The following is a 26673-nucleotide window of genomic DNA, read 5'->3' on the forward strand; positions in this document are numbered from 1 at the left end:
AATGGAAAAAAAAATAGAAAGCCCAGAGATAAATCCACGCACCTATGGACACCTTATCTTTGACAAAGGAGGCAAGAATATACAATGGAGATAAGACAATCTCTTTAACAACTGGTGCTGGGAACACTGGTCAACCACTTGTAAAAAAATGAAACTAGAACACTTTCTAACACCATACACAAACATAAACTCAAAATGGATTAAAGATCTAAACATAAGACCAGAAACTATAAAACTCCTAGAGGAAAACATAGGCAAAACACTTTCTGACATAAATCACAGCAAGATTCTCTATGACCCACCTCCCAGAGTAATGGAGAAAAAACAAAACAAAACAAATGGGACCTAATTAAACTTAAAAGCTTTTGCACAACAAAGGAAACTATAAACAAGGAGAAAAGCCAGCCTTCAGAATGGGAGAAAATAATAGCAAATGAAGCAACCGACAAAGAACTAATCTCAAAAATAGACAAGCAGCTCCTGCTCAATTCCAGAAAAACAAGTAACCCAATCGGAAAATAGACCAAAGAACTAAACAGATATTTTCCCAAAGATGAAATACAGATGGCTAACACACACATGAAAAGATGCTCAACATCACTCATTATCAGAGAAATGCAAATCAAAACCACAATGAGGTACCATCTCAGGCTGGTCAGAATGCTGCTATCCAAAAGTCTACAAACAATAAATGCTGGAGAGGGTGTGGAGAAAAAGGAACCCTCTTACACTGTTGGTGGGAATGCAAACTAGTACAGCCACTATGGAGAACAGTGTGGAGATTTCTTAAAAAACTGGAAATAGAACTGCCATATGACCCAGCAATCCCACTGCTAGGCATACACACTGAGGAAACCAGAATTGAAAGAGACACGTGCACCCCAATGTTCATTGCAGCACTGCTTATAATAGCCAGGACACGGAAGCAACCTAGATGTCCATCGGCAGATGAATGGATAAGAAAGCTGTGGTACATATACACCATGGAATATTACTCAGCCATTAAAAGGAATACATTTGAATCAGTTCTAATAAGGTGGATGAAACTGGAGCCTATTATACAGAGTGAAGTAAGTCAGAAAGAAAAACACCAATACAGTATACTAAAGCAATATATATGGAAGTTAGAAAGATGGTAATGATGACCCTGTATGCGAGACAACAAAAGAGACACAGATGTGTAGAACAGTCTTTTGGACTCTGTGGGAGAAGGCGAGGGTGGGATGATTTGAAAGAATAGCATTGAAACGTATATTATCATATGTGAAACAGATCGCCAATCTGGGTTCGATGCATGAGACAGGATGCTCAGGGCTGGTGCACTGGGATGACCCTGAGGGATGGGATGGGAAGGGAGGTGGGAGGGGGGTTCAGGATGGGGAACACATGTACACCCATGGCTGATTTTCATGTCAATGAATGGCAAAAACCACTACAATATTGTAAAGTAATTAGTCTCCAATTAAAAGAAATAAATTAAAAATTAAAAAAAGCCAGTTATTAAAATAAACAGGCCAGGTTGATGGAAAGGAAAGTTTGTTTTATTTCAGATGCCGGGAACGTGAGGGGGAGGGTGGTGGACACTTGTCTACCTGACTCTCACCCCCGCCCACAAGCAAGGGGTGAAATACATCTTGTGGAGCAGGGGCCATGAAGAAACAGTACAATCATCTAACAGTCATCTTCAAATTGGTCATTAGTGGTCTGACCAGCATCATCTTGAATGTTTCAGGTTAATCTTCAGTTCCAGGGTCCATTTGTTCCCAATTCTTTGCGGTCACTTTTCGGAATTGTGGCTGCTCAAGTCCTCAAGTCTGGTCATCAACTTCTTCACCTGAGGCTTTAGTATCTGTAAGACAGCTCACAGGATATGGCTCAGAATACTATCTACAGCCCTTGAGAAGGAACTAAAGGTCTTTGACAATGCTTAATGACTACATCATTATTTAGTCTCCTTTGGCTGTTTTCCTTTGCTTCAGCATTTCTCACTTCTCAGATTAAACTTGTTCTTTGAAGTTTTCCATAGGCAAAAGGCAGGCAGAAGACACGGTGTGTGTGTGTGTGGGGGGGGGGGGGGTTGGCATGGTGCAAGGACCATACAGTGCTGCTCCATTTCATTAGTTAACTCACGCTAAGATGCAGTAACAAATCCATCCCAGTAATTTAATGGCTTAAAGAATAACATACATGTTTATTTCTCCTGTAGAAGTCCAGGGTGGGCTTTTGGTTAGCTGGGTGGCTCTCCTTCATGGTTGGAAAGACACTCAGATGGACAGTTGCTTTGCCCCCTTTACTGGGCAGCATCTCAGGTCCTTTTAGTCATCTATCTGAAACAGTAGAAGGGAAAATAGCACAGACAAGCCTGATGTGCTTTTACATAAGTTGACACATCCCTTGCTCTCATATCCTACCAGCTCCAGCTCAGCAACCAGGCCATACACCTCACTGCTTGAGGGGTAGGGGCATGCAGTCTAGCAGGCCTGCCATACCCTTGACCCTCCCACTTCAACAGAAGAAGGCAGAGGCTCCATGCTGGTGGCCAGCTGACAATCTCTTAACACAAATATAGAACATCAGTGATTTGGAATAATAAAGAAGAGAAAGAATGGCTTTATCCAGGCAGGAAGAACAATTTAAATAACCAGGCTGTTAAACCTCACCAGGTCCCCAATTCTTTCCTTTCCTTCTTCTTTGATCCTCTGCTTACTCTCTTTTTAAAAAAATGTTAATTAATTAATTAATTAATTTGGCCACACTGCATGGCATGCAAGATAGATATGAACAGGGATTGAACCCATGCCCCCTGCAGTGGAAGCACAGAGTCTCAACCACTGGACTGCCAGGGAAGTCTCTCCAATTATCTGATAAACAAAACCTATTCTAAATCACTTCCAAACATGTTTCCATCTTTTACATTTCTGTGGTTCTGGGAGCTAGCATTCAATGGGTATCACATGAGGCTGGAGCAGTTTCTTCATCTTGGAAATGGTGCAAGAAAATTCATGCTAGGTGGGTAAAGCGAGTCTTGAAAAGTCATTGTTTTTTGTTGGAGATTTTAAAAAAATCAAGTGACAAATAATGATCAAGTATGTACTACATACCAGATACTTTGTCCCATGCTGTAGAGGGCACAGTCAACTCATTCCTTCTGAGAAGAGATTATAGACTACTTATGGGGGAGCTGAGTGGGATGATGAAAAGGGAAGATGACAAATAAAGGAGAATGGGATACGTTCCCAGGGTTCTAGACCTTGCAGTAGGGGGTAAGGCATGAGGTGAATATTAAATGACCCCTGAATATATTTTACAGATTTTTATGAAGAAAAAAAACCTCTAGCAAAAGTTTGTTTGCCTGTAATTTGTCACTGACAATGGGAGACATGAAATTTCCATTCATTGAAAGTTCTGATTAATTAACATGAGGTTAACTATAGTTTTACCTGCAAATAAAAACGCATGATGCCACCCTCAGTTTTATAGGCAATGAATTAACTTAAGATTCTTTATGAAGTAAAGTTGGACCTTTAGGCTATGAAGGCATTCCACCCCCTTTACCTATTTCTATGAAAATATATTCTCAGGTGTTAAAATCTGTTGAAAATTCTGTCAACTCCCGTGCTCTACTGCTGTTAATTCTTAGCCAGTCATACCTCTAATATATCCCAGGATGCTCATCTTTGGACAAAATGGCCTTATTCTGACTTTACTTTTGTGTAATTTAAGCTTTAAAAAATTTGTTTTCATAGACATATCACAATCCTGAGGATTTTGCAGAGAGAGTGTTTCTAGCCATTTTCATGTTTGGTTTTGGCTTCTGAGTCATGTCTTCTTATAAACTCACTGCAGTTATTTTTTGTTTTGTTTTGAATATCTGCTTCAAGTTACCTTTCTACTGGAACACAAGGCCTGGGACAAGGAGGCAAGAGACTTGCATTTCGGTTGACTTTGTCACTTACTAAGTGGGCATGTCCTTGACTCTGATGGGGCCCTGGTTTTGCTTATCTGTCAAATGAGAAGTCTGAGCCAGAAGAGGCTGTCCTCTCCTTGAAACACTATTCTTCTATACATTAATATTGGTTTATTTTTCTTTGTTTTGTTGTCAATCCACTTGATTAATTTTCATTTTTAAAAGGGTCTCTTTCTTCAGCCATTTTCAAAAGTATTGTCAGAAGCCCATTTGAACCACTATAACCAAAGGTTCTTAAGATGCAGATTTTTAATTCCTAATTTACTAACTCCATTTACTAAATCAGTTTCTAAGGAAGTGCCTCTCAGTCTTTAATGTAAATACAAGTCACGTGGTGATCTTGTTAAAATGAAAACTCCAATTCAGTGTCAGAGGCAGGACCTGAGAGTCTGTATTTCCAACAAGCTTGCAGGTAATACTGCTAATGTGACAACTGCACTTTGAATATTTAAGTGTTGAATCCCTAAGTCATAATGGCAGCTCTCATCCAGCAGAACCATGTCTCTAATGGAGATAGGATTAGCCAGTTGTGGAATGTTTAGGATGCAGCAGTTGTGACTAAAATGTAGCATGTAGCATCTGGGTCATATAAAGTAAAGAAGAAAGGTGTTGCCGAATAACAGTGTTGGAGAATAAAGATTACAGGATATCGTATGCTATGAATCAGGTTCTCTTATGAATAGTCATGTTGGAGAACGGCATTCATTACTGCTGGTGTATTTTAGATCAGGAGAATGTGTTGAAATTCCAAGTACCAAGTAGAAGGAAGAAGGAAAATTGTTTTCTTTTCATTGATTACTGCTGTGCTACATGGGGTCCAAAAGTTTTGTCTTGTTTATTTCCCTTCCCCAGATTTTACAGCAGCTATGGCTGGTATGATCACCTTGTTCATAGTCATGAAAATACAGCCTCTTTCCTGATTCTGTGTGGTGATGAGTAATAAGATTGTTTCTGTGGAGGGGTGAAAAGGTCTTAAAACTAGTTTGCTTTCTCATAAATAGAGAGATCCTGAGACGATACCTAACATCTCCCTGAAGATTAAATTTCTGCTAGTGCTTTTTAAAATTTTTTTAAATTAATTGACACACAACATTATATTGTTTTCAGGTATTCACTCTATTAGTTTAAATCTCATTTTAAAAGGGTCTGTTTCTTTACATTTTGAACAATTTGTGATTGGGCATAGAATTAGCTTACATGAATGTCCTTTTCCTCAACTGCAGTACTCTAGGGCAAAAACGGTTTTGTAGAAATGTGTGCATTTGCATGTTTAAATGGGATCTGATTTATATTGTGCCAAGCACCATTACTGACAATTATGTAGGCTCTGAAATGAAATTATGTCTAAAAAATACATGTGGCATATGTTCTACGCCAATTAAAAAACATGCCTGAGGAACTTTCTTTCTTTATTTTTTAATTCCACAAATCCTGCTAAAATCTAAGAATTGTGCAAACCGATTTAGTGTTTTTTTCTTTATATAGATATAGTGTTTATACCACTCAACTTTTGAACATTAGACAATTTAAAATCGCCTTTCATTTGTAATAATAAACCTTAAAGGAAGCTCACAGAATTCTTACTAGACACCAAGCTATGTGCCAAGTGGTTTGTATGGATTATTATTTTCCTCTGCTTTATAAGCTCCATGGCCTAATTGCTCTGTTTAATATGAACATATGGAAGATCTGAATGCTCAGTTGATAATGCATATACACACGAGCACACACACACTAAACCATTGTGAAGAAAAGAAACAAGAACCATCTTTAAAAAAACAATAACTTAAACTCATGTGACAGATTTAGGAAATTCTTTTTATTTACATAGAAATGTGTACACATACTTTCTCTGTACACAGAAAACCTAAGTGTATATACACATATGGTTCCCACATATTTTACAATAAATAGTAGTTTAATCTTGTTCCTAGGTTAAAATAAAATGATGTCTCAAAGTATTTCACACCAACCACAAAATTACAAAAGCACCCGATGAACTCAGAGCAAAAATTTCAAGCCTGTACTACCACACACTAAGCCTAGTACAATTTTTACAAAAGACGAAAACAAACACTGTGCAGGTATCACCAGCCAAAGGAAAGGACTAGAGATGCAAAACAGAGACGAGAGCTGTTGGCTTTTTGAACAACGTAGTAAGAGCATTTTATGGTAAGAGCATTTTGTTCTTCCTTCAGCTGTCAGTTCAGTGTTTTACTTTGATATTTTACAGATAAGAAGGGGGAAAATGTTGACAGCTATCGTAAAAGGAGTAACCATTCCATGAATCTTCCAGGTTCTACAAACATTTTTTTTTACTGGTCAGCCAGATTCTCTCTCTATACTAATTCAAAGATCATCCAGTTCTATGACACAGATGACATCCGACCCCCTCAGAGAAGATGAAGAGGATGTTGTTACGAGGCAACATTCATTAGGAAGTTATCCCAAAAGCCTAGGGAGTCATGTGTCTTGGTTATTAGCATGATGATAATTAGCATTGTTTAAATATACTCTCTATTTCCACAATCTGGTCCCTCATTTAAATAGCTAAATGCAAGGAGAACTTAATCTAATAGGCTAGAAATAATGAATACATCATCCTGAAATTTCCTCCTTCCAATTCCAATCTTTCTCCCATTCTAGCTAGCCTAGGAAACAATTGCTTTCTCTCAATTTCAAAGTTGTTCTACACAGGTATACAAAAATCATACCACCAAATGAATAGAATTAGGTCACAGGGGGAAAACAGAGTTGTGATATTTTTGACAACCTCACGTCATTGAATCTGGCAAAATAATCTAAAAATATCTTGATCGTCATCATTGTTGAACTGACTTACAAAACATCAGATTTGCTTTTTTAATATACCAATATTACTACTCAGATGAGAATCCTAAGGATGGTGACTAACCCAAGGGTAAGTGTTTAAATCCCACTCCACTCAACTCTAGCTCAGATAATAATGTGTTTCATTCCACTGTGGCATTGTAACTTCACACATGAGATTTGAAGCACATTTTACCCCTTCATCTCTCATATCACTAACAGCACAGACATGGGGAAAAAGACAGCAATAAAAAAGAATTCAATGTCAGAAATGTGGTTCATCTATCAAATACAATCTTTTCAGTTACTTTACTGGATCTGCTATTTTTAAGGTAACTTTCCAAAACATACTTCAAAGGCAGGTTCATTTCAAGAGCAATGTTTATCACATGCATTATTTGGTTCTTTCCTGTTCCATGTTGCTACCATCAACTCTTAGAGAAACAAGAACAGCTGAAGGAGTCAGCCTCAGGAGAAAGAGATCTTATGAGAGAGTGATGGTTTCATATACAGTTTGACTGTTTAGATTAAGGTGCTTATGATCATAACAAACACATTTCAACTTTTAAGATGTTTCTTTTTCTTTTTTAAATTTGAAAACCTTATAGGGAATGAAGGTTCATTGCCAGAAACAAAAGGGATCCTTTGCCATGGAGAGCTGAGCTTGGTTCTTGGTGGTTCTATTAATAATTGAGTATGTATTTATCCTTCCTTTTTATTGGCCATGGGAAGATTCAGCCAGAAGATAAGTAGGGAGTCTCACTATGGTAATTGTAGTCAGGACAGACCTTTTGCACAAGTTTATAATCAACACTGTAAAAGGCAATGTAGATGCAAATGACCTTGAAGGGCTTGGAACACAACCAGGATACGTGGCTCTGAGTCTGCTCCTGGTAGCAGATCTTGGATGGGTCAAAATTGCACAGGGCGGTCTTCTTGGCCCGATCTGTTTTTTCATACTCAATGCGACAGTTGAAAGATTTGGATTCCTTGGTCTCCAAGGTAGACTGTGGGGAAACTTCAAACTCCACCACTTTGGAGGGGGGTACCAAACTCACTGAAACATTGCCCAGGCCGGTGGAATTATGTCGAAAATAAACACTGAAGGTTCCATTTCCATGGTCAACGATTTTCCCCGTGATGAGGAGGTTGAGTTTCACAGTTTTAATGTTGGAATGGAAGTCACCCCATCCAAACATTTTCTTAAATTTTCCTGTTTTCACTATCGGCCTCCTTTTAGTTCTTGCCAATGGCTCCTGAACCTCCGTGATGTTGGCCAGCCAATCCCAAAAGTTCTCCATGCTGTCCGCATAGGCCAAGTGTCCAGGCTTGGGGACTGGAGACTGTTTAACAAACAGGCGCAGAGGGTTGATGATCCTTGAGTGCACCACATTACCCACCAGGGTCCCCGCGGCATCTTTGTCTTCCCAGTCCAGTCCCTCCGTGGCATGCACCACCTTCTCACTGTCACAAAACAGCTGTTCAAAAGGAAGAAAGAAAAATATACTTTAGGTTGGGCTGTGAGTCCACACATACCGAAGCCAAAGCACTGGGGCAATTCTTGTAGTATTATTTCGCTTTCTGCTAAATACCATTTCACATACACAGTTGGGCTCTGCAGTATAACAAAATGACCATGTCATTCGAGCAGTATAAATCTGTGAGTACAAACATGGAAATGATGAGATTAGGAAGAGAGAACAGTTGGTTCTTTGTATACGCAGGCTCTGAATCTACTGGATTCAACCAACACTGAATTGAAATTAAAGCTAAATAAAAAAATCCCAACTGCCCCCAACTCAAACACAGAAATTTCCAAAAAGCAAAACTTGAATTTGTCACATTCTGGCAACTATTTACATAGTACTAGGCATTATAAATAATCTAGAGAAGTTTTAAAATATACAGAAGTATGTGCCTAGGTTATATGCAAATACTAAACCATCTTATATAAGGAGTTTAAACATCCCTGGATTTTGGTATCCAAGGGGATCTTGAAACCAATCTCCCATGGATACCAAGGGATGACTGCATTTGATTTTAATGGGTTGATGTGGCTTTAATCTCTGTCTCCTAATCTTTACAATTCTATCTTCCCAGACCAGGGGATATAGTATTTTTTGGCCTCTTATTGGATAAAAACATTCAATTTGTAAGGTCCTTTTTTTTTAGGTAGAAAATAACTTTAGTAAGCTGAGATTTCTACCATGGAGCTAGAAACCATCTGAATATAAGATATTGATAAGATTCTTAAAATATATTTGTAGATAGCAAGCATATTATTGTATTCAAAAGCTTATGTCATATAATTTCATAACTTGATATAATTCAATTTTAAATTCTGTAATTAAAAGTAGCATGAATAATAATATGAAGTTCCATAAAAGATTTAGTTGAAAAAATATAATTTCAAATTATCTGCCTTTAGAGAAGCAGAAATAAATTGGAAATGTATATTTTGAATTAAGTAATTGTTGATAAATAAATTTTATTACAACTGAATAATACCCTGAAAGATAGGATTGCTAAGAAAGAATCGTGTGCCTGTGTTTTATGGATTCCACAGTATTTTGATTCAAATCATTCCCCCTGAAACACAGTACTTTATTTGCATTTGATTTTCTTTTAACTCTCTTTGCAGTGTAAGAGTCCTCATGATTCCTAAAAATCATTTAGTTAAGTCAATATGAATTTTGAGAGACAGATTCATAATATATGAAATTGCTGCTTGGAGTGGATATTTATAGATGAATTATAAAGTCTGGAAAATAGAGGTTTCTCGTGGAAACACAGATAGCCTCTTATCTCTAATGGCACAATCCACTCTGGTAATGATTCTCTGGAAAACTGTCAGCGTGATGAAAAGGATGAGAAGGAACTGAGGCTGTTTTTATGTACTGTTTCCCCAACCCTTTCAAACTTGGCGAAGTACCTGGTAAAACCAGTCTCAGATTATTATAGGAATTATTGCTTTCAATTCAGTTTTGAGAAAAAAAAAAAAAAAAACTGGCATAGCTTGGATTGTAAATATTGCACTTGACTATATGGTAGAGTTTAATAATATGAGGTTATATTTTATACATTCATAAAAGTTTAAGTTCTAATAGAGTTTCATGAGAAGTGTTTTCACCTATAACTTGTCCCTGAATACTTTAGAGGAGGAATGCAAGGACTTAAGTGTATGTGTGTATTTTTCTTTTTTGTTTTCTGCTTTGGTGGGGAGGGGGCACATACTATATATTTATCCCTTTGATTAATTCCTGAAGGCTTTTCCCACTCATGCCTAGTATTTTCAAAAATTCTCTTCTCTACTTAAATTACTGAGGTTTGGCAGAAGGGCAAACTGATATTCTGCACATTCTTATTGTTTTGAAAACCTGAATTCATACTCTTTGTTCCTAGGGTCGCGCACATCCTGAGTCGATACTTCTTTCTCTCTCCTGGTGTTGAAGGACTGGCATAGCCACCAGAAAAAGAAGGATCATTACTCAGCATTTCTGGCTCAAAATATTCTGGGTATTTCTGATACTGTCACTAGTTTTCTGACTTTGAACATTCTTCATTACAACGTGCACAGAGCCTTATTGAGATCAACTGGTCAGACAGCCCATGGAAGTCAGTACTGGCTACAGATAGGACTTGAGGTTGCTAAGAACTAATGCAACCTGGTCCAAGTGACTTGTCCTGTCCTCTCTCCAAGGAGACAGTTCAGGACACATGGACAAATAAGAAACCCCTTGTTGATCAAGGTCCAGTATCTCTTCTCTGTGATTATGATTCTTGCTATTATTATTTTTCACCTTTTCCCAATATTTAATGAGATGTGCCTTGCTTGGTCAATGTTGACAGCCACACCTATCAATCTTGAGAATGGCCGGTACTAAAGAACTTAATTTCCTGATCTCTATTCCCCAATTTGTCCAATTTCCTAAACTCTTCCTTCACTCCTGTCTTTCTTCCTATTGTTCACAAGATAAATCCCTTCTAGCTTGCTTAAAAAAAAAAACACCCCAATTCTTACTCATACACAATATGCTTGTGCTCAAGTGCTTAGTTGTGACCAACTCTTTGGGACCCCATGGATTAACATATACACACTAGAGACAGTGACTGTCACTCAGTCATATCTGACTCTTTGTGATCCTGTGGACTGCAGCCTGCCAGGCTCCTCTGTCCATGGGATTTCCCAGGCAAGAATACTGGAGCAGGTTGCCATTTTCTACTCCAGGGGATCTTCCTGACTCAGGAATCAAACCCCTGTCTCTTGGGTCTCCTGCATTGGCAGGTGGAGTCTTTACCACATGCTTTACCTCTGGGAAGTTCTCCCAATTAATACTGTGTTAGTAGAATAAAGATCTATTTTGCATTCAAAAACACTTTTTTTTTTTTTTTTTTTGGCACAAGTATGACAACACTCTGTATTACCAGCACCAATATGCTCTTTTTATCTTAAAATGCTTGCTTCACATTGCACATTTTTCTGAGTTTTCTCTGCTTGGGTCATTTTTCTTGATGCTTTGCCTGATTTTCTCCTTTTTCTGTTATTGAAAACCTATCAACGTTAAACTTATTGTACAGTGACAAGTTTTCAATCATGTAGAGTCTCAGGCTAACTGATATTGGTGCATTTTAAAATACATGATGAGTTCTATCGTGAGATGGACATTATGAGATCCTTGGGCTTCCCTGGTAGTTCAGATGGTAAAGTGTCTGCCTGCAATGTGGGAGACCCGGGTTCAATCCCTGGGTTGGGAAGATCCCCTGGAGAAGGAAATGGCAACCCACTCCAGTATTCTTGCCTGGAAAATCCCATGGACTGAGGATCCTGGTAGGCTACAGCCCATGGGGTCTCAAAGAGTCGACACCACTGAGCGACTTCACTTTCACTTTCTCTTATATCTAGGACTTCTGATGTGATAGTTCTAAGATGACTGGATAATAATTACTGAAAAAATCACTTGTTAATTTTCAAAAATACTACAGATTTTCATTGTAGTAACTGATGTTGTAACAATTTGACCCAAATATATGTAAATCATCCTAAGAAAGTGAAAAAAAAAAAAAAAAGAAAACAAAACTTACCAAACAGATAAATTAGATGTAATTATTTGCTTTTATAAACACTCTATTCTTCAGGCGAGATTCTACAGATGACGATTGAAAATGAAATTTGATTCTTAAAAAGTATATTCTAACACAATACTCTTTATTTTCAAATCTACTCAAGTTGCCTTTGATTTTAAGATTTGCCTATGTAAAAATAATGCAATTTAACTCTTAAGCACAGATCTATGATTGTTCTCTGTTTCAGTGAAAACTGTCATTGAGGATTCCTTAGATAAAAAGTTCCCTGGTGGCTCAGAGGTTAAAGTGTCTGCCTGGAATGTGGGAGACCCCGGTTTGATCCCTGAGTTCGGAAGATCCCCTGGAGAAGGAAATGGCAACCCGCTCCAGTACTCTTGCCTGGAGAATCCCATGGAGGGAGGAGCCTGGTAGGCTACAGTCCATGGGGTAGCAAAGAGTCGGACACGACTGAGCGACTTCACTTTCACTTTCTTAGATAAAAAGTAGATGTATGCATCTTTTAATTTTTTTGCTTTGCCCTAGACTCTACTTTGACAACATTAAACAAATTGAGAAAAGCTGGGTAATGGCAACACACTCCAATATTCTTGCCTGGAAGATCCCATGGATGGAGAAACTTGGTAGGCTACAGTCCATGGGGTTGCAAAGAGTCGGACATGACTGAGCAACTTCACTTCACTTCTTTAACTTATTTATTACTCTAAAATGTATGGACAGTTCTTACAAGTACTGTTTTCCAAATCTAAACTCAAATTTCAAAAAGTTATTGGATGATGATGTATATAGCTAGAAGAGTGTAATTAAAAAAATAAATATATTTCTAATTGTCTTAAAAAGCTGCTAGTTGTACCTCTTCTCCCAACTTCCTCTCCCTGGGGTATAACTTGTTCAGCCTTCTCTCTAGAATGCTGCTTAAACGTGTGCATCACTACTGAGAAGACATCCTCACCTAAACAGGTCTACATAGATAGTTGGGTGACCAAGTTCCCAAGGCTCATGCTTAACCTCAAAAGACCTACTGAGGGATGACTGTGATTTGAAGGAACCACAACCCCGCCCACACTCATCCAATATACTCCCAATATGGAAGCAGCATGGTGGAAAAAGGATAGGATTTGCTGCCTGATGACCTCATTGTCCCTTGACATAAGCCCCAATTTTCCCACCTATACCTCCTTTGTTGGTTGATTGTAAGGACTAAATTTAAAAAATGGATGGAAATTACTGAGCCCAACCTCTGGCAAAAGACACTCAGAGACTGATGGGTCTTACATTATCCAATGGATAGTTCCATGCCTCCTCTTCAAAAGATGATATGGATTCTCAGGTCTCCAGGGAACTGATTAGTGATCAATCAAGCAACTTGTTCAGTGCCATAGGATAAATTAATGAGTAGAAATCAACCCTAGAGCATCAATCAAATGCTTCTTCGTGCTTCCCATCTCACTGACATCTGAGTCATACCCAGATCACAGGGACAGGTGAGCATTCTTAGCTAACAAAATGTGTTTGTGGATCTTTGATTTCAGCCTACCAAATGAGTCAGCGAAGGATCTGAAAGTGCCAAGTGTCTGGCAGGACGCTCATTCCTCTGTAGACAATTTCAGTGATACAACATGCTGGGAGAGGACTGAGGTGGATCTGAACCTGTTGGCAAACCAGTCTGTCCAAGGCAAGGTTGTTGGATGTTATCTGCAAAACACAAGGCTGTATCCCCCACTGCTTTTGTGCTTGCTGGGGTTCTCTATGCTGCTATCAATATCATGGCTGTCTTTTGTCCCATCATATTACAATAATAATGCAAAAACATTTAACTGCTTGCACGAAATGGAGTTTAAAAAAGGGAGAAAAAGAGGAATTGCTGTGCTTTATCTGTTTGAACATTCCCTGATTTCAACACATTTATCAAAGCTTAAGTAATTTATGTCTTGGCAGGGTGTATCAATTTCACAAAGCACACACATTAGCCAGATACAATGATATCATATTAGCTTTTTCTGCATCTTACAGAGGAGCTCAAAAAGATTAATAAAAGCTCAAACCTTCATCAATTAAATGAAGCAGGTGGAAGGAAGGAAGTAAAGGAGGAAGACTGTCTTTCATTTCATTTCTTTTGTTTTTAGGGAGAAAAAAAGTTGACAGGTTCAAATCATTCATCATAACAAGCTGGAGTTGAATTTCACTGATAATTAAATGCATTTTTTCCCAAGAGGCAGAGAAGCTGCAATGAATTTTATAGTAGCAGATGTGAGAACTGTCACAAATTATGGAAATAATTTATAAACTAAAAAGCATCTTTCTCTGCAAATACTATATCAGAAGATCTTTTAGAAATATATCTGTTATGTATTTTTCAGGAAAACATTTTATATTAGAATAGTTTTAGTTTACTGGACAGTTGTGTGGTACAGTTATAATACCCTGCCCCTAGTTTCCTAAATTATTAATATCTTATATATCTTACACTTGTTACAACTAAAGATTCAACACATGCTTGCATGCTCGCTCACTTTAGTCGTGTCTGACTCTGTGACCCTGTGGATGGTAGCCTGCCAGACTCTTCATTCCATGGGATTTTCCAGGCAAGAAGGCTGGAGTGGGCTGCCTTGCTCTCCTCCAGGGGATCTTCTGACCCAGGGATCAAACCTGTGTATCTTATGTCTCCTGCCTTGGCAGGCAAATTCTTTACCACTAGTGTGACCTGAGAAGCCCAAAGATCCAATACTTACACCTTATTGCTAACTAAAGTCCATGCTTTATTCAGATTTCCTTAATGTCTTTTATATGTTCCAAGATCCCATCTAGGATCCCACATTATATTTGGTCATCATGAATTGTTAAGCTTGTTTTGGCTGTGACCATTTCTCAGTTGTTCCTTGTTTTTGGTGACCTTGAACATTTCAAGGAGCACTGGCTAGGCCTTTCAGTTTGAGTTGGTCTGATGTCTTTCTTATGATTAGAGTAGGCTTTGAGGAGGAAGAACACAGAAGTAAGGTACCATTTTCATCCCTTCAAGGGTACTCTCTAGCAACAAGACTTAATCACTGTTCATGTTAATCTCTGATTCAGGCAGAGAAGATCTTTTTAAGTTTCGCTTTCAGAATTCTCACAAGGCTTGTACATTTTTGTTATCGTAAGCTTAGTCTAATTTACATTTAATTCAGTGGGACTTGGTTTAGGATTGATTTTTTGTTTTTAAAGTCAGGAATTCAAGCATTTCAATTTATAATTCTTTAGTGCACCACTGAATTCTCTCAAGTAACCTCAGAGTTGCTTAGGAATTCCTATACTATTTATACATTATTCTGGCACTATTATGTGATATAAGTATGTCTGTCATCATCAATTATTATTGTTGTTATTTCACATTCATTTAGTATTTATTTCTTAAAAATGGTGCTCATTTAGATAATTGATAATTCAATAAAGAAGAGCTTAGTCTATAAATATCTCACATGGAGTTGGAATTACCTGCTTAATATATTAGATTCAGATATTCTCCTCTGTTTTGGATCAGGTCTATTGTACTTGACTGTATACATCCAATGAGTCAGTATCAGCATTTACATGGGGCTTTCTTTGCAGGTGGATGAAGAGGTTGAAGCTAAGCAAAGCCTCACAAAGCAGTGTTCTTCACAGTAAGCTGGGTGCTGTGGGGCCATGACCATTACTAGGGCTCCCTTGGGATCTGAGACAGTCAGACCTTTGCCATAATTATGGGATAATCATCTACATGGGCTTCCCAGGTGGTGCAGTGGTAAAATCTGCCTGCCAATGCAGGAGATGCAAGAGAAACAGGTTCAATTCCTGGGTTGGGAAGATCCCATGGAGTAGGAAATGGCAATCCATTCCAGTATTCTTGCTGGGATAATCCCATGGTCAGAGGAGGCTGGTGGGCTACAGTCCCATGGGGTCACAAAGAGTCAGACATGATTGAGCACACATGCTATGCTACACTACATCTAGATATCCATCATTGTGATAGCTTTGCTTCTTCTCTGTCACTGCATGTGTGGATGGGTCCTAAACTGCACGTGACGGGGCGTGGGGGTGGGGAGAAGAGGAGGAAGAGATGACTTGTCTACACCCATGAGTAATACCAAGGTAGTGAAAGGCATTTAAAATGTGAGCTTATGGCATTCAAATTCCATTCAATGTACACGATGCCATTATCAGTTCAGGATACTCTATCCTACTGCAGTCCCAACAGGGGGTGTTTTTATTATTTGAAGATTTACCTGTGGATGAAATAAGAAAACCAGGCTTGCTGTTCTACTCCAGTGTTTATCAGTTCTAATTGGCACATTTTATTTAGCCCCACTGACTCTTCACTTGCAAGGTTGGAGTTGCACTTTAAGGAGACAAAGGAGGCTTTGAGGTAGAAAGTGAGCTAGAGTGAAGTGGTCCATGCACAGGAACATCTGTAACAAACACTGTGTAATCTAGGGGAGAAGTGAGGGGGTCAGAACTTTGGTCACAAATTCATGTGTTCTCTTTTTTTGTTAAATTGAATTATAGCCGATTTACAATATTGTGTGGTTTCAAGTATTATAAAGTGATTCAGTTTTATATAATCTATACATAATATATGTAATATATAAATTTTCAGGTTCTTTTCCATTATAGATTTATTGCATGCATGTGTGCATGCTCAGTTGCTTCAGTCAAGTCTGACTCTTGGCAACTCGATGGACTGTAGGCTTCCAGGCTCCTTTGTCCCTGGGATTCTCCAGGCAAGCATACTGGAGTGGGTTGCCATGCAGTCCCCCAGGGGATCCTCCCAATCAAGGGACTCAACCTGTGTCTCCTGCATCTCCTGCACTACAGTTGGATTCTTTTACCATTGAGCTGCCTGGGAAGCCCCATAGGTTTATTATAATATATCAAATACACTTCCCTGTACTATACAGCAGGACCTTGTTATTTATCTCTTTTATATATAGTAGTGTGTCTCTGTTAACCCCTCCCAACCTTCCACCTTGGTAACCATAATGTTGTTTTCTATGTCTGTGAGTCTGTATATTTTGTAAAATAGTTCATCTGTGCCATATTTTAGATTCCACTTGTAACTGATAAGGTATTTGTTTCTTTCTGACTTACTTCACTTAGTATGATAATCTCTAGATCCATCCATGTTGCTGAAAATGGTATTATTTATTCTTTTTTATGGCTGAGTAATATGCCATTATGTATGTATGTTTGTATATATACATACATACATATATATACACCATATCTTCTTTATCCATTCATCTGTTGATGGAAATTTAGGTTGTTTTCATGCCTTGGCTACTGTGAATAGTGTTGCTATGAACATTAGGGTGTGCATATCTTTTGAATGCATTCATCTTTAATCACTGATTTAACACGTATCTATCACATGCCTTTTAGGTACAGCATCTGTGCTCTGGGCACTGGGAACATACTGCTGAATAAGGTAGATAAAGTGCCTGCCTTAATGTGATTTACAGGAAATTAAGGAAAAGAATATCAAGACAGTCAGGTCATGGTGGAGAGGCCTGACAAAATGTGGTCCCCTGGAGAAGGGAATGGCAAACCACTTTAGTATTCTTGGGTTAAGAACCCCATGAACAGTATGAAAAGGCAAAAAGATAGCACAGTGAAAGGAACTCCCTAGGTTGGTCGATGCCCAATATGCTACTGGAAATCAGTGGAGAAATAACTCTAGAAAGAATGAAGAGACGGAGCCAAAGCAAAAACAATACCCAGTTGTGGATGTGACTGGTGATGAGAGCAAAGTCCGATCCTGTAAAGAGCAATATTGCATAGGAACCTGGAATGTTAGGTCCATGAATCAAGGCAAATTGGAAGAGGTCAAACAGAGGATGACAAGAGTGAATATCCACATTTTAGGAATCAGCAAGCTAAAATGGTCTGGAATGGGTGAATTTAACTCAGATGACCATTATATCTACTACTGTGAGCAAGAATCCCTTAGAAGAAATGGAGTAGCCATCAGAGTTAACAAAAGAGTTCGAAATGCAGTACTTGGATGCAATTTCAAAAACAACAGAATGATCACTGTTCGTTTCCAGGCAAGCCATTCAATATCACAGTAATCCAAGTCTGTCCTGACCACTAATGTTGAAGAAGCTGAAGTTGAACGGTTCTATGAAGACCTACAAGATCTTCTAAAACCAACACCCAAAAAAGATGTCCTTTTCATTATAGGGGACTGGAATGCAAACGTAGGAAGTCAAGAAAAACCTGGAATACCAGGCAAATTTGGCCTTGGAGTACAAAATGAAGCAGGACAAAGGCTAATAGAGTTTTGCCAAGAGAATGCACTCGTCATAGCAAACACCCTCTTCCAACAACACAAGAGAAGACTCTACACATGGACATCACCAGATGGTCAATACCAAAATCAGATTGATTATATTCTTTGCAGCTAAAGATGGAGAAGCTCTACAGAGCCAGAAAAACAAGACTGGGAGCAGACTGTGGCTCAGATCATGAGCTCCTTATTGCCAAATTCAGATTGAAATTGAAGAAAGTAGGGAAAGTCACTAGACCACTGAGGTATGACCTAAATCAAATCCCTTACGATTATACAGTGGAAGTGAGAAATAGATTCAAGGGATTAGATCTCATAGATAGAATGCCTGAAGAACTATGGACAGAGGTTCATGACATTGAACAAGAGACAGTGGTCAAGACTATCCCCAATAAAAAGAAATGCAAAAAAGCAAAATGACTGTCTGAGGAGGCCTTACAAATAGCTTTGAAAAGAAGAGAAGCAAAAACCAAAGGAGAAAAGGAAAGATATACCCATTTGAATGCAGAGTTCCAAAGAATTAGCAAGGAGAGATAAGAAAGCCTTCCTCAGCAATCAATGCAAAGAAATAGAGGAAAACAATAGAATGGGAAAGACTAGAGATCTCTTCAAGAACAACAGAGATACCAAGGGAACATTTCATGCAAAGATGGGCACAATAAAGGACAGAAATGGTATGGACCTCACAGAAGCAGAAGATATTAAGAAGAGGTGGCAAGAAAACACAGAAGAACTATACAAAAAGAACTTCATGACCCAGATAATCATGATGGTGTGATCACTCACCTGGAGGCAGACATCCTGGAATGTGAAGTCAAGTGGGCCTTAGAAAGCATCACCACGAACAAAGCTAGTGGAGGTCATGGAATTCCAGCTGAGCTATTTCAAATCCTAAAGATGATGCTGTGAAAGTGCTGCACTCAATATGTCAGCAAATTTGGAAAACTCAGCAGTGACCACAGGACTGGAAAAGATCAGTTTTCATTCAAATCCCAAAGAAAGACAATGAATGTCAAAGAATGTTCAAACTACTGCACAATTGCACTCATCTCACACACTAGTAAAGTAATGCTCAAAATTCTCCAAGCCAGGCTTCAGCAATACGTGAACCATGAACTTCCAGATGTTCAAGCTGGTTTTAGAAAAGGCAGAGGAACCAGAGATCAAATTGCCAACATCTGTTGGATCATCAAAAAAGCAAAAGAGTTCCAGAAAAATATCTACTTCTGCTTTATTGACTATGCCAGAGCCTTTGACAGTGTGGATCACTACAGACTCTGGAAAATTCTGAAAGAGATGGGAATATCAGACCACCTGACCTGCCTCTTGAGAAATCTATATGCAGATCAGGAAGCAACAGCTAAAACTGGACATGGAACAACAGACTGGTTCCAAATTGGGAAAGGTGTACGTCAAGGCTGTATATTGCCACCCTGCTTATTTAACCTATATGCAGAGTACATCATGAGAAAGGTTGGGCTGGATGAAGCACAAGCTGGAATCAAGATTGTCAGGAGAAATACCAATAACATCAGATATGCAGTTGACACCACCCTTATGGCAGAAAGTGAAGAAGAACCTCTTGATGAAAGTGAAAGAGAAGAGTGAAAAAATTGGTTTAAATCTCAACATTCAGAAGACTAAATCATGGCATCTGGTCACATCACTTCATGGCAAATAGATGGGGAAACAGTGACAGACTTATTTTCTTGGGCTCCAAAATCACTGCAGATGGTGATTGCAGCCATGAAATTAGAAGATGCTTAATCCTCAGAAGAAAAGTTATGACCAACCTAGACAGCATATTAAAAAGTAGAGACATTACTTTGCCAACAAAGTTTGGTCTAGTCAAATCTACTTTTTTTCCAATAGTCATGTATGGATGTGAGAGTTGGACTCTAAAGAAAGCTGAGCACAGAAGAATTGATGCTTTTGAACTGTGGTGTTAGAGAAGACTCTTGAGAGTCACTTAGATTGCAAAGAGATCCATCCAGTTCACCCTAAAGGAAATCAGTCCTGAATATTCATTGGAAGGATGGATGCTGAAGCTGAAATTTCAATACTTTGGCCACCTGATGCAAAGAACTGCCTCATTTGGAAAGACCCAGAGGATGAGATGGTTGGATGGCATCACCGACTCAATGGACATGAGTTTGAGTAAACTCTGGGAGTTGCTGATGAATATGGAGGCCTGGTGTGCTGCTGTCCATGGGGTGCAGAGTCAGACATGACTGAGCAACTGAACTTAGCTGAAGGAAAACAAACTTTACATAAATAATCATAAATAATATCCCACTGACATAGTTGTCATAAGCATCTGAAATATGTGCATATATAATATGTATATATACAGATAGATATAGATACATCGAGCAGGTGGCACTAGTCCTAAACAGGGAGGCAACAGAGCAAAGCATGAGCAGAATTGAGTTTTATTTTGATGAGAAAAATTAAACCCAAGATGTATTCACCGATCGTTGAAAATGAATGAATTCATGACAAGGAAATGAATTGATCTTGGTATTTATATTCTTCTTTACCTAGTTCCAAATTGTATATTGATTTGTTTATAATTACTAATGAGTGTGATAGCATTATAAGACAATAGCTATATTTTTCCTAGTAGAAGACTCATTTTTTCTTTTCTTTTCCAGCTTTATTGAGGTATAATTGACAAATAAAATTATAATATATTTAAACTGTACAACATGTTTACATTGTGAAAGGATTCCTATCATCAAGTAATTAAATTAACACACCCATCCCCTCACATGGTTACCCCCTCCTTTTTTGGGAGTGAGAACCCTTAAGAAAGGGTTCTTAGTAAATTTCAATCAGGACTTATTCATCTTATAACTGAAAGTACATGTACACTTCTCCTAATGATAAATAGGATCAGTCAGTGCTAAATTTCTGACTTGGAGGTCTTGTGCTCAGGGTGGCAGCCCGAGTAGCCTTGTGGTTCACCCTTAAATCTCCTAAGAGTTGTTGAAGTTTATAATAGATATTTTTAGGCTCTGAGACAGTCAAACCTTTGCCATAATTGTGGTATAACCCTCTTCTATTATCTTATATAATTATTACAATGTATATTAGTATTTCTTGATAATGAACCACATAGGTTCTAGGTAAATAACATTTTGAATAATGTAGCTTGTCTGCATGTTTATGGGTGTGTTATGATATGTTAACAGACAACAAATCTGGCTTATGTCTATGATTTTCACAAGAACTGATGAATACTCTAAATGAAAGGTAAAACACAACAACTGAATTTTTTTTCTCCCCCCAGCAATCAGAGCACTGAAGAGGCATCTATACCTCAAGTGGATGTTTTCAGCTTTTGGTGTTATACTGAATATAAGGTATTTATAGCCCATACTAGTTTTCTGTGACATGCTTGCCATAATAGAAATAACTTACCAAGGATAGATTGAAAAGATCACCTACCATTAACAAGAAGGCCACGCCCTTAACTATTCCATAGTACATCAAAAATACATAGTCCTCTGTCTGTCAAAGAAAAAAATGTACGGTTTTCCAGGATCAAGCAGAATAAACTGAATGCTCCAAACTTGTGAATTTATATCAAGCTGGGAGGGTTTGCTTTTCCTTGATAACATGACTGGCAGATGTTACTAGAGATAAATTGATACAGATATGTACAAATATTTTTAAAGACAGCTGCCTTGCTCCACTTGGATATCCTGAAAGGATTTATTAACTTTTTTTTTTCCACAGAGACAATCATCGCTGAGTGCCAGTTTGGAAGAATAACTGGTTTGTTTAATGGATCTGTTTATCACGTTCTTCCTGATGCACTCTGGATAGCTAGCTATTAATTATTTCACTGGGAGTATCAGTTCATGCTAAGAACCCCCAAAGTGACCAGTGTTATACTGTGTGGAGGTGGCCGGCAGATTCCATGCTAGCTGAACAACTGTAGAACAAGTAATGAAAAGTGATCTAAGGCTTCCTTTATGTTGTGTATATATATATATATATATATATATATATACACGTGTGTATATATATATATATATATATATATATATATATATATATATAGCTTATATAATTGGACTGCTTTAACAATTCTGTCCCACATCCTGTAGTTAAAATAAAACAACGATCTGCTCAGCAGGAAGGAAAAAAAAACTGTTATGATCAAACTTAGCTTCCCATTAAATTTTCTCCTTGTAAACAAATCTTGGAAAGCATTTTCTCTGGGTAGAAATTTTGCAGACTATCATCCCTGCTGACAAAAGAACACGTATTTCTGAACAACATAGAACACTGTATTGATGATTAGTAATATGGCTTGCCCTCAAATCATATTTCTGGGGCTCCATTACAGAACTGTCACAGCAGATTAAAAGAAGAATGACGTAAAGGGGATGAAGAATGACAGAATCAAACATGTATCAATGTATTAATTGTATCTATTAATATTTTGTGTCATAATGTGGCAGTGTTTCAAAATTCATTTTGCAAGTTGAAAAACAAATGATTGCTTAGGAGAACAAAGCTAAACAACGGACAACCTTAGTGCTGAGAGTAGCAAATTCATTTTACCTTCCAGATATCTTTTAATAGCTGCCCTTTACATTTTTCTAAATTGATCCAGGAACTAACAGGAAACATAAATGTGAAGACAGAAATCTTAGCAGTAAGAGCCAAAAAGCTAGATTGCAATGCTTGGCAGTAGTTTTATTGCTAAGGTTAAATATGGCAATTCTTATTTTATCTTGAAGACAGTAATCAGGAAAATCAATGACATAACCTCTGCAAAAAATCTTACACACAAGCACACATCCTGACATGCAGAACTATCGTGTAAAAATGCATGTGTGCATGCACGTACCATAATTTATGTAAACATTTCAAAGAAATGGTGTGATACTAAGTGATGGAAGCCAGAGTGAGAAAGACAAATATAATATCACTTAGATGTAGAATCCTAAAAAGTTGATACAAATGAACTTAAATCCAGAACAAAAACAGACCTACAGACATAGAAAACAAAGTTTTCTATGGTTACCAAAGTGGAGAGGAGGGGAGGAATGAATTAGGAGTTTGGGATTAACAGATGTATACTATTATATATAAAATAGATAACCAACAAGGACCTACTGTATATATAGAACTATACTCAACACTTTGTAACAACTTATAACGAAAAAGAATCTGAAAAAGAATACATATTATATACATATTAATATATATAAGTGAATCACTTTGCTGTATATCTGAAACTAACACAAAATTGTAAATCAATTATATTGCAATAAAAAAATTGAAAAAAGAAATGATGTGGAAGAAAAAGATTTCATTTTGTATTTGCAAGCTGCATAAAAAGGGCTCTTTAACAAATTACAAACAGATTAGAAGTGAATGGTAAAATGCCCTGTGGTAGGGGGCTGCTAAATACTAGGCTACAGTCACAGGTCCCAAGTAAAACAGAGTCAGAGTGCAATCTCATTTAACTCGAGTTTTGCAAGTCAAAAAAGGTACTCTTTTGACCATCTAATAGAAACAATCCTTTCTCTGTTTAGGAATAAATGGCTCAGCATGGTAAGTGGCACTGTCTTTTTTCACCCCTTTGTCTTCGGATGCCCTGTCCAAGTCTTCAGTGAGAGAGAAGGGCTTTCCATGATAGGAACACAAAAATGACCCTAAAATATAATGGTCTGGGAGAGACAACATGCGCCTGTTTCTTGACCCCTAAAAGTTGGCATTTGAAAAAGAAAGTTGCAACAGAAGAAAGAGCAGTGAACAGAGAAGTGTAAATGGCAGATACTGTACTTTTAAGACAGCTTAAGCAGCTTCAATGCAGGATGAGGAAACGTGGACAGATGGGAGGGTGGATGGCGCAGGGCTTCGGAGAGGTGCAGTGTGTATGATTTTGTACTTTACCATCATATCCATTTGATATTTCTATCTTCAGCTACCAATAACCTAGCAATTAGCACATACTGCCTGTGATGGGCAGTTTTAATTTCCAATTTGGAATGCTAGTACTCTGTGTTCAAACACTAGGTGCAAATTCCAGGTGATGAACATATTTTGTAGATATGGTAAACATTGCCAATCAGTTGTTTTTTTTTTTTTTCAGTTCAAAATGTCAGCACTTATTGATTACATCTTGCATCTAACATGACATTCAGTAAGTTTAAATATTTTTCAAATTGTCTTAGATATAGAGTGTGATATTTTAATTAAATGTAAACAATCATAGTCTGTTGGAGATTTTTACAGGCTCCTACATAAATGTGGTGCTTTATGATGACCCAATATAAGTATGTTTTGTAAGATCAATATCAGTTTTCCACACTATAAAACACTTACTTAATAAAAAAAGCCAATGTATATTGCTTGTGTATATGAAGCAGGTAATTGTGACAAAATTATGTTTTGCAATAATCATTCCTGACATTTATACTGAGAATAATAGGGTCCCTGTAGCCTTAGAGAATTTAAGAGACTTGTCCAAAGTCCAAACATTGAGAGGCAGCAATAAGTTTAGAAATCAGGTCTTTTGTATCAAGTAACTGATCTTTCCACACTAATACTGTAATATATTTGACACATAAAAAAGCTTGAGCAATGTAATATAAATAATAATACAATAAAAATAAAATAATAGAAATAAAATTTTTTATCATTAAAAGAGGAAGATTACTTTAGCAAATGAAGCTAAGAAAACTGAGGAAAATTAAAGTCAGCAATTGCTAATATTTTAATATTTATTCATATTTTCTCTCTATGTAATATAAATAATATGTCATATATTATCTTTATTTCCGAGGAAAATACTATATTGTATTTTGCTTGATGGCAGCTTCTGTGTCTTCCTCAGCTCTATGTCTCCAACACTCATCAGAGTGCTTGAGTCACACTAAGTGTCTAGTAGAAACTGAATGCATAAATATGACTGGCACAAATACACAGAGTCAGAAAGTACGCTGGTAGATGCCAGGGGCCGGGGGTAGGAGTGGATGGGGAGGGGTATGGAGAGTTACTATTTCGTGGGGACAGAGTTTCAGTTTAAGAAGGTGACAAATTGGGGAGACAGATGATGGTGAGAGTTGCACAATGTGAATGTACTTAGGGCCACCGAAATGCATAGTTAAATATGGTTAAAATAGGATGTTTTATATTATGTGACTTTTACTGTAATTAAAAAAAAAATCTTAAAAAATCTGACTGGCAGTGTAGAGTATCCTGGACTTTTCACACCTTTTTATATCTTTAGGCTTAAAAACAGGCCATTTTGGAAAATGCTTTACATCTCAAATAAAACGTGGTCAGTAAAGGAGTCAAGTAGGAAAGACAATGGAAATGGAGAAAAAAGGGTTACAAGTTGGGGGGATGGAACTAAATAATAAGTAATGATAATTGGATAAAAGAAAATGAACCTAAATCAAAACATTAAAAAATAACATTTGAAAAAGTAGCAATTATTGAAAGAATTAATGTATACAATGTTATAAAAAAAGACAGAATTGTCTTATTTTCAAGAGGTCCTCATTCCTATGACCTCAATCTAATACCTATAAGCTGATAAAAATTCACAGGACCCCACCTTCAGCCCAGACTCCCTGAGGTTCACTATTCGGACATCTAGTTTCTTAACAGATAGGCTGACTTTAATTGAACCATGAAAATTATACAGCACCAGTTCTGCATTTTGTAAAACATGAGGTGATGCCTTCATGAGTGTGGCGGTAGCAGTTAAAAAGAGGCTGGAAGGGGAGTCAGAAGACATGAGTTCTTTGTTAGAACTCAACTGACCACAACGCTCCCTCATCCGAACTCTGGGCTCATCTTCCGTCTGCACAGCCCCCGGAACTGTGCCTCGCTGACAATGGCACAGCCAGGCATACATACTGGGGTCTCTCTTTAGTCGTCTGATATTTGGCTAGGATCAATTGTGGCTTCTTTCTTGGCATCTACCAGCATTTGAAACCAAGATCAAAATCAAAGTCTCCTCTGTCCCTCTCCCCTCAGCGCCTCTGGGCACACTTGGTCCAGAAGTCCTGGGAAAGGTCGAACAGGACAGTCCTGGGATGATGAGCTGGTTCCAGACCACAGGCAGTGGGCTAGGCTCTGCCTTGCAACCATTTCTTGTCAGACCACATCCATCAGGTATCTGGCCTGGTGAATTTTGTAAGATCTGACTTGTGAGTCTTTAAATAGCTTCTGATTACTCAGAGCTGTGTTTTCACACTTTCAGAGATACGGAACCTTTTCCCCTTAAAGTAAGCTTTTGTAGAATCTCAACAGGTGCAAGAGACAATTATGCTATTTACATGCATTCTACAATTATACATGAGTTCACATGTGTAACCATTATTATTAAAAGCTTCATGAGTGAGTGTAATATGGATCTGAAGACAAACATGAAATCAGTGGTAACAGATGATTGTTGCAGTCTTATCAGCCTCAAAATAGCTCATGGTAGCATCTCCTCCATAAAGTATCTGTGATAATC

General features: G+C 37.8%; 1 protein-coding gene across 1 annotated transcript; it reads right to left on the reverse strand.

The window, feature by feature from the left end:
* Positions 1 to 7530: 7530 nt before the first annotated feature.
* NXPH2 (neurexophilin 2) lies at positions 7531 to 26067 on the reverse strand. Its single transcript, XM_065928989.1, has 2 exons — positions 25765 to 26067; positions 7531 to 8274 (listed from the first exon to the last, which is right to left on the reverse strand). The coding sequence occupies exons 1-2, from the start codon at positions 26065 to 26067 to the stop codon at positions 7531 to 7533; spliced, it is 1047 nt and encodes a 348-aa protein (XP_065785061.1).
* Between the last annotated feature and the right edge of the window lie 606 nt (positions 26068 to 26673).

This window comes from Muntiacus reevesi, chromosome 3, assembly GCF_963930625.1.
Source record: "Muntiacus reevesi chromosome 3, mMunRee1.1, whole genome shotgun sequence".
Lineage (NCBI taxonomy): Eukaryota > Metazoa > Chordata > Mammalia > Artiodactyla > Cervidae > Muntiacus > Muntiacus reevesi.

Bases quoted from the DNA above. Each gene is read 5' to 3' on its own strand.
- NXPH2 (XM_065928989.1), bottom strand. From the start codon at position 26,067: ATGTATGCCTGGCTGTGCCATTGTCAGCGAGGCACAGTTCCGGGGGCT. The intron at 8,275-25,764 runs GTGGGGTCCTGT...CCTTTTGAACAG, and splicing joins TCAGGGAGTCTGGGCTGAAG to CTGTTTTGTGACAGTGAGAA.